A 14124-nucleotide genomic window follows, 5' to 3' on the forward strand; every position below is an offset into this window, starting at 1 on the left:
TTTGGTGATATTCATGTGAAGCTGATTCTGTTAAGTAAATAGCCCCCCTCTTTGAAAAAAAGGCTGTGATCTCCCTACAGGCAGAATTCTCACCCTGGCCTTGGGTTCCATTTCTAACACACTAGGCAATCCGTACACACTGAATTAAAGATGACCCAGCCTGCACTACTCTTACAGCTAGCCTGACTGCATGGTACACACTGGGCAGCCATGCCACAGGGCTTATACCTACCTCCTTTCAAACATCCCCTACCCTTAGCTCCCAGGAATACAGACATGCACACAAGAACTGTATCCATTTAGCCAAGATTGTATTAATGATATGATCATAACTTTATAACCAGGGAGAAAATGCTTTTCAAATTTAAAAGGTTTATTAAAGAAACTCAAATGAGGCACACCATATACAAGGTTAGAAGTCAGAAAGCAGCCGGGGAAAAATATCTGCTCTACTTACAATATACAGCGTTCTAAAACAGATAGAGTTTACACTGTCTACATAAAGAGCCTGAAAAAGAGTGCTAAAACTCACAAAATATTTAAACAAGCTACTAATCAAAAACTTTTCACTGGAACAAAACTGGCATTTGCCAGTAAGATTACTGGGAACAGGTTTTTCCCCATTAAAATACTCAGTGTTATTGAGGATGCTGAGACAGATACTCTCATAATGTTAGTGGGACGTTAAAGAGACATCGTCCTTGAATAAAGCAATTTAATTTTATGAAATCGTACAGCTTACATTGTTCATGCTTTTTTATCAATTTATTAAATATACTTTATTGTACTTACTATGTGACTGGTATTGTTCTAAGTACTTTACAAACATTAATTCACGCCCTGGTCGGGTGGCTCAGTTGGTTGAAGCACTGTCCCATACACCAAAAAAGGTTGCGGGTTCCATTCCTGGTCAGGGCACATACCTAGATTATGGGTCTGATCGGGGCCTTTTGACTGCATGGTACACACTGGGCAGCCAAGCCAATGTACAGGAGGCAGCCAATTGATGTTTCTCTTACACATCAATGTTTATCTCTCTCTCTCTTTCCCTTCCTCACTGCCCCCTCTCAAAATCAATAAAAACATATCCTCAGTTGAGGATGATTACAAATATATATACATATATATATATATATATATATATATATATATATATATATATATAATTTATTCCTCATTTAACCCCGTGAGATAAGTACTATTATTACCTCTTTGTAAGGTAAAGGACACTGAGGCACAGAAAGATTAAGTAACTTGCCCAAGGTTCCACAGCTAATAAGTGCCAGAGGCAAGAGGTGAACCCAGGCTGGCTGGCTCCAGAGTTCATGGCCTTAACCTTTTTACCTCATACTCTCCTTCCCTGTGAAGTCTCACTATGAAAAGACACACTGCAGGCACATGAATGCCACTCTTCTATGTTAGGTGTTGGCAATTACCAATACAATCCTATAGTCCAAATCCAGCCCCCAGCCCGTTTTTAAATAAAGTTTATTGGCACACGGCCACATTCTTCTCAGCATGTGTTGTCGCTGCTGCCTTTCCACTACAAGAGCAGGATTGAGAAGCTGCAGCAGAAACCACGTGCCCTAAAATACTCACTCTGGCCCTTTCCATGAGAGCGTACAGACCCCTGTTCTATATGGGGGCCTTATATTGTCAGAATGCCTCTCCAAGAGCCTGAATAACTGACCCAGAAAGACTCCCAGGAAGCGCTATGGTCTAGTCTGGAGAAAATGTTCTGGATGATATCACAGGTACTTTTATGAGACCAAGAGTTCCCATCTCTGCGTCTGGCGTGGCTCCCCCGTGGAAGAACAGACCCTTGCTCTCAGGAAGTATTGATTACGCTGTGAGCTTGACCACTGGATCGGCCTTGCACCCCCACTTTTACAGCCAGTCTTTGATTTGCTACATACTGTTCTTTCTAACCTCTTACTACTACCTGCCACTAACATAGCATAAACTGGTAAGAAAGTCCAATCATAACATCTGGTTAGTAACGTGATTTTTAAAAATCCCAGACAATTTAAACCACAAAACTAAACAAATAAAGAATGAGTGTTAGAAAAGTGAGACTCCCTAATAGCCTCCACTCCTGGGCTGGGGGATTGGCACACACTGCTCTGCTCTTTCTGGTGCCTGGGGTCCACATCAAAAGGCGACTGACTCGGCTGATTCATGAACAACCTGAGTCTTCATGGGCTAATACAATACTGTGAGTTCAAACTCAAGAATCTTTTAGAAAGCAAAAGCAGGCTATGAAAAGAACAACAATGATATAGAAAATTAAGGTAAAAAAAAAAAAAGGTGAGATAGTTATAAAAATTCGTAACAGCGTTTTGTGACACAACTGCCCCTTTAGAAAAGCTGCCAAGTCATGCAGAAGTGTGGCCCTTAAATTTCGGGAGAACTAATGAGTAACTAAACAAATGAAGAGACTGAGGTAACCAACATGAAGCAGTAGGGAGCCAGGGGTGACTTTACAGCTCATAACTGGGGACCCTAAGGGGAAAGGTCGAAGCATGCTTTCCATTTGACCGCACTTCTTACTGAAAACAAAACACACAAACCACAACGCAGCATTCCACTGAGAAGCAGCTTTCCTAGCATGACCTGGGGCAGGGCGGGCTGCTCTTCTCTCATCACCTCCTGACCATGCGTGCTGCTCCTGCCAACAGCGAAGCCCCAGTGTTCTGTTTGGGATGCACATGTCCATCAGGCTGTGTTGGACACACAGGGTGGTTCTGGCTCCTGAGGCCCAGAAGCTAAAGCTGATGGGGTAACAAAATCCATTTATGGAAACACAGCCACTCATCACTGCTGGGCCCATTTGGATCTCAGACTCCCCATGATGGCCCTGGCGAGCTAGAAAGGAGGCATGGCTCACTCTTCCCAACCCGTGGACAGGCCTGCAGTACAAGTGCCCCACCTCCCGCATCATTCTCCTATGCAAGAATTCCACCTGGAGCAAGTCAGGTTCCCAGGAAAATCACCCCTTCCCATACTACTCATACTCTACCTTGCAAGTAACAGGATGCTTTCCCAGGGCTTTGCTGAAGTCTAGCAGAGATTCAAACGTCTTCTGGCTGGTCATTGGCGTTTTAATGACCTGGAAATTCAAAGTGGAGAAGAATTATGACCAAGAGTAAGCACATAATTTTAACAGAACAGTTCAAGAAACATTGACCAAAAGCACCCACACGGGCAGCAAAAATAGCTTTTGTTTCAGAATAGAAGGAACTCAGCCAGAAACAAAATGTTTACCAAAATGCCCACTTTAAGACAGTGAAGTACTGCAGAATACACAAAATCAAGGCCTAAAATATAAAGGTGAGGGTTCGTGTAGGAGAGTTTTACAGACTTCGTTGTGAGACAGATCTGGGCTCAAATCCCAACTGCACCACCTCCTGGCCCACAACTCGGCATGTTTTGAGAGACTGAAACAACACTGAAATCACTCTACCTGTCTCAAGGAATTGAGGCGAGACAGTGAGGTAAGGCAAGATCGCAGCCCTAGCAGGCAGGTACTGCTCCCTAAGTGCCGGCTTTGGCTGGTGTTTTACCTGCTCCTGTTCACTACTTCAGGGAGGTAACTAGAGGAGCCTAAAGGCTCTCTTGGCTTCTGAACAGGCCAATCACAGAGGAAGGCTTTAATTTCCTGCAAACAGGGGCCCAGGGCTGGGGCTGGCCTGCCAGGCACCTTGGGAAGGTGCCCCAGTCCTCGGACCTCCTACGAGGTGCAGTGCAAGGGTCCAGTGGGCCACTGGAATCCACAGGCGACGGCACAAGCACCACGCCTGGCAGTCAGCCCTTAGGAAACATTCACTGTACCTGTCAAAAGTTAAGATTCTGGCAAATGGAGAGAGAGCCAGGTGAATTCATACTTAAACACACACACACACACACACACAATGTAAATGCCACTTAAAGAACTTCACTGAAAGTCAAAGCAAACAGGCTGGGCTTCTCCATCAGACCCTGTCTATGAGCTTAGGCAGGCCAGGCCAACCCTGCGTGCCTCTCTCCTGTGAAATGGGATGAGGACACCTGATACGTCCGCCCTACTTGAGGGCGCAGTGTGCTTTAATGAGCTAGTACCTGTGCAAGATGAAAGGTGCATCTAAGTGAAGAGATTCTCATTCGTGTTTTAATGTGAGCACAGCTTGGGGTGTGGTGTGGTGCCAGGACACTAAGGGAAGTCAGTAAGTGGAAGCAGAAAGAAGCACCAGGGAGATGGGGACGAAGCTGGGAAGAAACAGGCCAGACACTGCTCTGCAGCATCACCTATCGAAGAGCAACCTAAGAGATGATCTAAGGAGGTGCTGCACATCCCACCAGTGCCACAAAAATGGAGTAGGGCACAGACCACTCAGTAGGGAGTTTTAAAAATAATGTGTTAAAGAAGTCAACGGTAAAGGCTTTTAACGGGAGGGCTGCATATTCATTCACTCAACAAATAGCTACATGCTACAGATAATCTGCTTAGAGCTCCAGAAGGGTCTGAAAAGAACACACACACACACACACACACACACACACACACACACACACACATATATCTCCAGCTCCAAGTAAAAGGCAAGAGCCACTCAGACACATGTGAGAGCTAAAGAATAAACACCGAATAGAGAACAGCTCTTTTTAGAAAAGATTTTCTAGAGAATGCTAACATTTGCTAATAAGTATTAGCTGTTAACAACCAATGTGCAACTTTTTCAAAGACACAGATGGACACTATCTGATAAATGCAGTTGAAAACAACATTAGAGTTTGAAGTAAAGCTATAAAATGTGTCTTTATCTCCAAAACACATATGCACATGATGTGTTTTACACAAGAAAGTAATTAGTTGCTAAGTACAGAAATGTTAAAAATTCCGTTCCACTTGTTTTGCTCTTTTCTGCATAAAAGAGGGTAAATGTGGTTTTCTCTCTCCCCTCTTTATTTAACTTCTTCAAAAACCGCCTTTGGGAATGGGGTAAATTGGAAGAAGCTGAGGAGCAATGTTAGTAGAACAAACAGATTCCTATCGCTGGTCAGAGCTGTCACTCGACAGAAAACTATAGGAAAACAGTCCTCATTAACCTAAGCTCACGCTGCTGCAGGATGGGGTGGGGAGGGCAGGGATAAAGGAAGGAACGAGGCCTGGAGAAGGCAGCAGTGGGGAAAACAGATCCCGAAACACTCTGGCTCCACGTCCCCCACACTTCGCACGGCAATAAATCTCCAACCTCACAACAAATGCTACTTTAATAGCAGCTGCTCCTCACACCCCTTAATTAGTCCACTGTAAAAGGCAAGTTGCCACATTTCAGGTACCAATTGTCTATTGCAGGGGTGGGCAAACTTTTTGACTCGAGGGCCACAATGGGTTCTTAAGCTGGACCGGAGGGCCGGAACAAAAGCATGGATGGAGTGTTTGTGTGAACTAATATAAATTCAAAGTAAAGGAGCGGAGGGGAGAGCAAGAGAACCCTCCGCTCTTTCGACTCCGCGGGCTGGATAGAACAGCCGAACGGGCCGGATCCGGCCCGTGGGCCGTAGTTTGCCCACGGCTGGTATTGTGACTCCATCTTCCTCATCCCCAAGTCTCCAAGCAAATGGAAGCAGCAACGAGGAAGGCTGGGGCACCCTCCCAGGCCACTCCCTTCCACCTGCGGGTTTGTGGTCAGGAAGTTCAAGGTTATCAGGAGCTCTTTAAATAGCTCTGATGACAACACCCAAAAGATGTGCCTCAACCTGGGGACAATACTGAGGCCCTATTAAATGGGGCCAAATTCACCCCAGGAGCAGTGGATGAAGTAGTGGTAGTGGCTCTTGCGTAAAACCAGGCTGTCTAATAAGAATTGCATCTACAGCGTGGAGCAAACTGGCCTCAACGAGACCATCTGAACACGTGTGGCTCTCCCCTGCGTCTCATCAAGCCAGTGATCTTTAGTGCTGCCTCCCAGTCAGATGCCTCTCTCTGCACTGCCCACCAGCTATGGAACAAACAAGTAACTAACATTCCACAAAGTTAACTACCCTCCTGGACATCACAGGTCAGAACACAGGGCTGTGGAGAAATGAAGCACAGGGGCCTCCCTTTGGCTCTGAAAGGGCAGACTATGGCCAAAAAATCACAGCACAAGGACAAGCTACCCCCCATAAGAATCCTTCCGGTGCAATGCCCCATGGCAGGGCAGGTGCGAATCGAAGAAGCAGGACAGAGCTGCAAAGCAAGCAGACACGCACAGCAGGGGCCCACTGACCTCCACAAGCTTCATCATGGGCACTGGGTTGAAGAAGTGGAGCCCGGCGAAGCGGTCCTGCCTGGTGGTGGCATTGGCTATGCTCGTGATCTGCAAAGAGGAAGTGTTGCTGGCAAAGATTGTGTGTCTGTGGAGAGAAAGATGGTAGGTTATCAGAATGAATCCTATCTTTGGGAACAGTCAGGACTACTATCAGATGCGATGCACGAGGCAATACTTCCTGCCCAGATTTGCTGTCCTGACCCCCAGAGGAAGTCAGAGAAAAGACTTCTTCATATAAGAAACTGAAATCAAGTGACCTGGTGCACTTAATTTTAAAATTTTATACTAAGTAATTTAAAAGTTATCTGTTCCAAAGGCGTACTTAATCTTTGCCAATCGTTCCTTATTTTTAGGGAGCAAAATTTCTCCTCTCTACTTGTATTAATTTTCATGGTATGAGGGAAAAAAGGAGGCAGCCACTTAACCAACCTCAGCCACAAAATAGAACTCTAAGTAATCAAAGACCAATGTAAGAAAGGATGCATCCAGACACTCAAACAAAAATTTATAAAGAAACACCTGGATTCTCAACTAGAACCATCAGATAAGAAACATGAACGAAGATCTTTTCCCCTCAGTGAAAAGCTTTACTTCTCCACTGAATGGGAATTCAAATGAAAAGAGAAGAAAACCACCTGATCCAAAAGCAGTTTTAAGGTTCCACAAGTAGAACTGGAAAAGAAAAGATACATGTATATACATGATAAATGTAGTTCAAGGTATTGTGCTTCTAAAAAGGCAGTACCATCTTCTTTTGTGCATATACAATATTGTTAAATTAAAAAAAAAATACCGACTTAAATCAAATTTAATTTTTAAGACCACAATAAAGTGGGGTGCCCAATGAACAACAGGCAAATCTTTAACTAGGCAAGCCTTCCAAGCTTTCCTATGGCACCACCTTGTGGATGAGTAGATACAAAACAGCCTAATGCTAATTAAAACCACAAAGGCCTGGTCACACTACAACAGGAAGGAGAGCAGTCCTTTACTGACTGAATTTGGGGTTCCTGCTTACCAAAAAATCAGGGGCAAGTGGGAGGAGGGGCAGAAGGCCGAGAGGAGAAACAAGTGGGTCTGGAAAGAGGAGAGAAGAGTGAGGTGAAAGGAGAAGCCAGTGTGGCTGGTGGCTGGTCAAGCGCCTTGGGGAAGATCCTCCGGGTCTTCTACTCAGGAGAGCGCTCACTTTTAAGGCACCACAGCACCCAGCTTTCTCAACAACTTCCAAGTTAGCCAATTTAAAAGCCAGGTAGAGGGGCTTTTGCCTTTTTTTTTTTTTTTTTAATTTTAAAGTTTTAAAATTCTAGTTTTCAAAGCTGCTTGCTTTTTGGTCAATGGAGGAAATAAGGTAAACTACTGCCCACTACAGAAGGTAATGAGAAAAGATCCTCTGCAATAACCACAAGTGTGGTTGCCACAAACCACACACCTTGAGCCACAGCAGCAGGGGCATTTACAGGACATCTGAAGGGCAACCCACTTGCAAAAAGGGGAAATGAAGATGCGTTGATTGCAGAGCATGTTTTGTGAAAGGATGAAGTCACAACAGAGCCCAGTCCCAAGTGTCCCCAACCTAGGGCACTCCCAGCACACGTTTTACCAGAAGGGGAAATGTCTCCTTCCACTGCTCCTACCAGACCTCACATCTTCTTCCAACACAAACACAATGTGCTGCATAATAAATAAATATACAAGGTTGTCTTATCTTCCACAAAAGTACGCCTTCACATTTTCCCTTTCTTGGACCATCTTTTTTTCCCTTTCTGACAGGTACAAAAAAATAACTATTTTTCTCTTAAACGTAGTAAGAAAAAATCGACAGTGCAAGCCGAATGATCATTGGCAATGGCTGCAGGCCTGAGTGTGGAGAAGACAAGAGGGGGTGGTGGGGACTGCGGTGGGTCAGAGTCCATGAGTGTCGACAAGGGAGAGCCAGGACTCAGCTGACTAGGGGCCTTAGCCAAGCTTTCATCTGCAGTTCTTACACAAGGGAAGTCATGTCCTCCTCCAGGGCTTCCATCTGGAAGGCTATCACTGAAACATATTTTCATCTCCTGTTATAGGATCTAACTGTAAAGCACTGCAGTAAAGTATATCTCAATCAAGCTACTTAAAATGAAAATAAGCGTGAAGAGAAGGACAGCCGATGGCCAGAAGCAAAGTCACATCTGCGGTGGGCACCACTCCCCCTATTTTACAGATTACTAGGGAAGTTAGAGTTAGAACTGGGATGGTCTTGGAAATTATTTACCCCTAACCCAACTCAAATTACAGATGATACAACTGAGAGCCAGAAAGGTTTGCTGGCAGTCCACAACCAGAGGGAAGTGGTGGGGCTGGCCCCAGAACCCCTCACTTTCCCTACAGTCCTCCCATTTACTGTATGCTGACATAGAGGGCAGTCAGATCTGTCACTGTCACTAGGGAATGACCAACATTACAATACTAGAAGCCTGGTGCACAAAATTCGTTCACTTGGGGGGGAGGTCCCTCAGCCTGGCCTGCGCCCTCTCGGGGGATGTCCAACTGACAGTTTAGAAGTGGGCCTAAGCCGGCAGTCGGACACCCTTAGCACTACCGTGGAGGCGGGAGAAGCTCCCGCCACCGCTGCTGCACTTGCCAGCCATGAGCCCAGCTTCTGGCTGAGTGGCACTTCCCCTTTGGGAGCACAATGACCACCAGGGCGTTCAGCTTCTGCCCCCTGGTGGTCAGTGTATGTCATAGCAACCATTCATTCTGCCATTTGGTCAATTTGCATATTAGCCTTTTATTCTATAGGATAGGCCAAACTACTGGGTTATACTCCCTTTCCTGGGGCAAATGTCTGCTTATCTTAGAGGGCTTCCTGCCCACTTTGGAGCCAACACCCCTACCAAGAGAATCCTCAGTTTTTGCAGCCCCTACATGCCAGTATACAGAGCATGAGCATGCAGACTGGCAGTGATAGACAGGTGACAGAAAGATAAGTCTCTTCTCTTTGCTGGGGCAGGGCCTCTCCTGACCCCAGGCCATAGAGCTCTGAGGGTTGACATTTGAGCAGGCTGGTATGCAAGGGTCTCTCTGTAGCCACTGCTCACTTGTGGCTGCCTAAGAATTACTTCTGTCATATAATCTATTCTGACCAAGACGGGTGAGTGCAGCCAAACAAAACAGAAGGAGAGCATGAATGACTCAGTCAGGTGTCACTGTCACCAAAAGCCAGAGTCAAGCACAACAGAAGGCTCCAGACTCTGAGAACATGAGCTGCACGTGCACAAGTGTGCTGACCGTGCACAGCCCTGAGTCTCAGGCAAATGCATGCCTGGCCTTCATGGTATGGCTGTCCTCTCCACCCTTTGCCAGAGCCTGGTCAGAACTTAATGCTCCTTTAATGCTCACAAGACTGTTACGATTTAATACAGATAAAGCTTAGAACAGGAGAGTCCTGGGAAAACATTATGTAGACAGCGACACTGCCTTCTCTTACACCATTCTGTTAGTTCCACCCAAATAAGGGGACATAGGAAACTGCTCTGAAGGTCCTCAATCATCGAAGGACATGCCCAAGCCTCCTCCGCCCTCTGGCCTGCGAGGGCCCATGACCCAGATGCTGCGAGAGGCAGAGGCATGGCCCAGATGGACCCTCCATTTACCATGGGAAATTCCACCCTTGTTTGGGGACCAGGATCAGATTAGGGCAACTGGATCCTTAGGAAGAAAACTGGGAATGGTGAATGGAGAACAAGGGAACCAGCTGTGGGCTACAGAAGGGGAAGTGGGCTTACAGCCAGAAGCCACATTCCTGGGAGGAAGCCCTCAGACCCAACAAGGACATCAGGGTCCACATACTCGGAGGCAAACTTGTCCAGCCTTTTGAAGAGCTCGTTCTTCACCTTCAGGTTCTCCACGATGGCCTCCACCACCAGGTCCATGCTGTGGACTACAGACGCCGCGTCCGTGTTGGTCGATACATTGCTCAGGGTCTTCTCCACAAACTCACTGCCTGCCTATTGCCAGGAAAGGAAGAAGACATTCACTGAGCTCACTGGAAAATGGGGTGTTATCGACTGCTAAGGTGAAGGAAAGAGGAGGGTGAGACTAGGCCCACACACCTGACACAACTTGAATGTACCCCGAGATTCTGAGAAATAAAACTCCCTATGTTCCTGCTTAGGGACAGCGGCATCTCCATGTATGTTAGATACCAAGGCAAGAATTTGGCCTGTGAACAAGCCCAACTGCTGGTCAACTATCACTGTCAGCTAGAGGTTATAATCTTCCAAGCTTCTGGCCAGCTCTGCTCCGGTTACTAAACTGTCCATTTACAGCGCCTGTACTGGCCTGCTGATATCTGTCCCCAGAGTGACAGGCTGCCAGGTTCTGGTCCAGGAAGTCTATAATTTGTCCTTCCAGGGAAGGGTGAAAGCTTAGCTCAGGACCATCCATCAGTCTGAGAGGTTGTGCTGACTATTGCCCTCTCACAGGAGGTAGGGAAGAGCTGAGTAAGGGCAACAGAGAGGGTAAGAAAGCCAAACTCAGCATTCACCAGATAATAATCGCCCAGCAAAGGCCAGCAACTGGTGTTTCAAAAATATGCCAGGCACAGCCTCTGCTCTCAAGAGCTTCAAGTCCCATCTTCCTCATCATGACTCCAGGTCTCCACAAACAGACCTCAGGGCAGGAAGAGACAGTTCTGCCATTTGGTTTCAAGATGTAATTTGTTCATGGACATAGAAATGGTCATAATTAGCCAAGGCTCCCAACTCATCACTGAACAGCCAACTATCAGAGCTGTTCAAAAGAAGCATAAAGTGAGAGGACAGGTCACTTTTAAATTTCTATTGGCTGCATGCTATAAAGTGAAAACAGTTAAAATTTTTATTGAACCCAATATATTGAAGATATCATTTCAAAATTAATCAATATCACAAAATTTTAGATGCTTGATATTCTTTTCTTCTATTGAGTCTTTGAATTCTGGTGTCTGTTTTACACTTTCAGCATAACTCAGCCACAAGTCAATTGAGCTAGTGCTACTGTATTGGTCAGCACAGAGCTAGGTTAATACAGTGCGTCAACTAGACAGGCTGAAGAGGACACATCCCTCTCAGAGGATGTCTCTGGTAGAGGTGAGCAATGTCAGGAGACTGGATTCCTAAGGAGTGACTCTTTGGGAGCTCAGCTACCTGGGCACAGGGACATTTATTTACACGCAGGACGGGGCTGAGTCTCTGCCCACTGGGGACAGTCTGCAGAGTAAACAAGTAAAAAATGCAGGTGATCTGGGTTCAAACTTACTCTGAAAACTAGATCCACCCTGCCCCTCTGATTTTTAAAAGGTGATTAGATATTAAGAAAATGCAAACCCAAAACACGAGATACCACTTTCACACCTCCTATGATGGCTTTTATGAATAAATAAATAAATAAATAAATAAATAAACAAGAAGTGTTGGCCAGGATGTAGAGTATCTGAAACTTTAGTACACTGTTGGTGGGAATGTAAAACAGTGCAGCCACTATGGAAACCAGATTGGTGATTCCTCAAAAAAACAATAGGATTGCTATATAACCCAGCAATTCCATTTCTAGGTACATAACCGAAAGAACTGAAAGAGGGACTTGAACAGATAGTATACTGATGTTTAGTGTAGCATTATTCATAATAGCCAAAAGGTAAAAAAAACAATCAAGTATCCACTCACAGGTGAATGGATAAACAAAATGTGGTATACACACACAACGGAATATTATTCAGTCATAAAAAGGAATGAAGTTCATGGATGGGCCTTGAAGAATTATACTAAACGAAAGACAAATATGGTATGATTTCACTTATTGAGGTTTCTATAATAGGCAAATTCAGACAGACAGAAAGACTAGAGGTTAAGAGAGACTGGGGAAGAGGGAATGGGGAATTACTGTTTAATGGGTACAGTTTTTGTTTGGAGAGATGAAAAAGTTTTACAAACTGTGGTAATGGTTGTATAACAGTGTGAATTAATTAAAGTCACTGAGTTAAAATGGCAAATTTTTTCTTATATGTATTTTATCACAATAAAAATTTTTTTCTTTTAATGCTCACCCAAGGATTTTTTTTATTGATTTGAGACAGAGAAAGAGAGAGAGAGAAATATGGACGTGAGACATAAACATTTATCAGTTGCCTCCCAACCAAGGATCGAGCCTACAACCTAGGTATGTGCCCTGAATAGAAATCGAACCCACCACCTTTTTTGGTGTATGTATGGGATGATGCTCCCAACCAATTGACCCACCTGGCCAGGGCAATAAAAAGATTTTTTAAAGGGACCTAGACACATCTTTGTGGATACCTCAGATGAAAAAGAACAAAATCCCCACCTGCACTCTTCTCTGCTTGTATACAGAGAATTTCCATTCAAGACTCAAGGAAATAAATCCTAAGCAAATTTAACAAGGTGACAAAGATAAGCAAAGATGCACTGGGGTGACTTTTGTAGTACTTGTAATTTCTTGTGAAGGTCCATTGAAAAGGAGTCAGTGAACCAGAGCCCCGACCTTCCAGGCCTTCCTCAAGTTCTCGCACCTCTGCTGCTGCTGGAAGTGACAATGACTCTGTATTTTCCTCTCTCACAAGTACATCAATAACAGGCATACCTAAGCAACCGAAAGTTTCTATCGAAACACAGTATTTATAGTCTCATTCTCTTTTTAACTTACAAGTACGAGAATTATCTTCCTGTTTTTCTCTCCTGCATCCTTATAACAAAATAGGTGTCATTCAATCCTAAACTCTCAGAATGAGTTCACCACCTGCAGAACTTTCTCTTCAACCTCAAATCCCACCCAACAATGTGGTTATTTACTTGTCCTATTTTTTAACCAGTCTCCCCTGTATGTTTAGTGATTATGCGATTACATTGGTCTAAAGTTATGGAGAAATGTGTTTTACATAAACAAACTGAAAAAGTAAGCAAAGGCCAGCACCTCACCCTTCCTCCAAGAATGTGAAGTGGTTAGAGGACTGGTCTTGAGGATGCTGAGAATAAGAAATTACCTGGGGGTTTTCTGCAAACTTCTTCTTGGCTATTTTCTTAAGGCTTTCCTCAATTCCCTTTTTGGATTTTGCCAGGATGTCCTCTGCCTGGTCCACCAACACTACTGTGTGGCCAGTTGCTGCAGCAACCTAAAGCAAAAAATTAATAATAATTTTGTTTAGAAAAGAAAATGTAAAAGCTAAATAAAGAGTTTCATATTCCACATGAACTCTACCACCATTGTAGTCAAAATACTAAGTCACGCCCTAACCAGTTTGGCTCAGTGGATAGAGCATCGGCCTGCGGACTCAAGGGTCACAGGTTCGATTCCGGTCAAGGGCATGTACCTTGGTTGCGGGCACATCCCCAGTAGGGAGTGTGCAGGAGGCAGCTGATCGATGTTTCTCTCTCATCGATGTTTCTCTCTCATCAATGTTTCTAACTCCCTCTCCCTTCCTTTCTATAAAAAATCAATAAAATATATTAAAAAAATACTAAGCATAATAAGGCCAACACACACAGTTTTTGCTAAAAACACAGCTCTCGCCAGGCACTGTTCTAAACCCTTTATGTGAATGATGACAAATTCTCAAAACCCGCGGTCTAAATCAAAGGCTACACTACAATTACCTCCCGTACCACACCAAAGCCACGAGCGACATGCAGCTACTGAAATTAATTGAAATTAAGTAAATTAAAGATATAATTCTTCTGTAAAGTATATGATTGTCTAACTACTATGCTATACATCTGAAACTTGAAACTAATACAAAATAATGAATGTAAACTGTAATTGAAAAAAAATGTATTTTTATTTCAGTTCCTCAGCTGCA

At 44.5% G+C, this 14124-nt stretch overlaps 1 protein-coding gene across 1 annotated transcript in view; it reads right to left on the bottom strand.

Moving 5' to 3' along the window:
- HADH (hydroxyacyl-CoA dehydrogenase) overlaps nt 1-14124 on the bottom strand; it is a 49279-nt gene that overhangs the window by 10256 nt on the left and 24899 nt on the right. Inside the window, exons 2-5 of the mRNA XM_080685247.1 lie at nt 13312-13440; nt 10122-10279; nt 6252-6378; nt 3020-3109 (exon numbers count right to left, since the gene is read on the bottom strand). Coding sequence (XP_080541373.1) covers nt 3020-3109; nt 6252-6378; nt 10122-10279; nt 13312-13440 — 504 coding nt within the window. The remainder of the gene's footprint in view (nt 1-3019; nt 3110-6251; nt 6379-10121; nt 10280-13311; nt 13441-14124) is intronic.

The sequence above is a fragment of the Plecotus auritus genome, assembly GCF_963455305.1.
Source record: "Plecotus auritus genome assembly, chromosome: 1".
NCBI lineage: Eukaryota > Metazoa > Chordata > Mammalia > Chiroptera > Vespertilionidae > Plecotus > Plecotus auritus.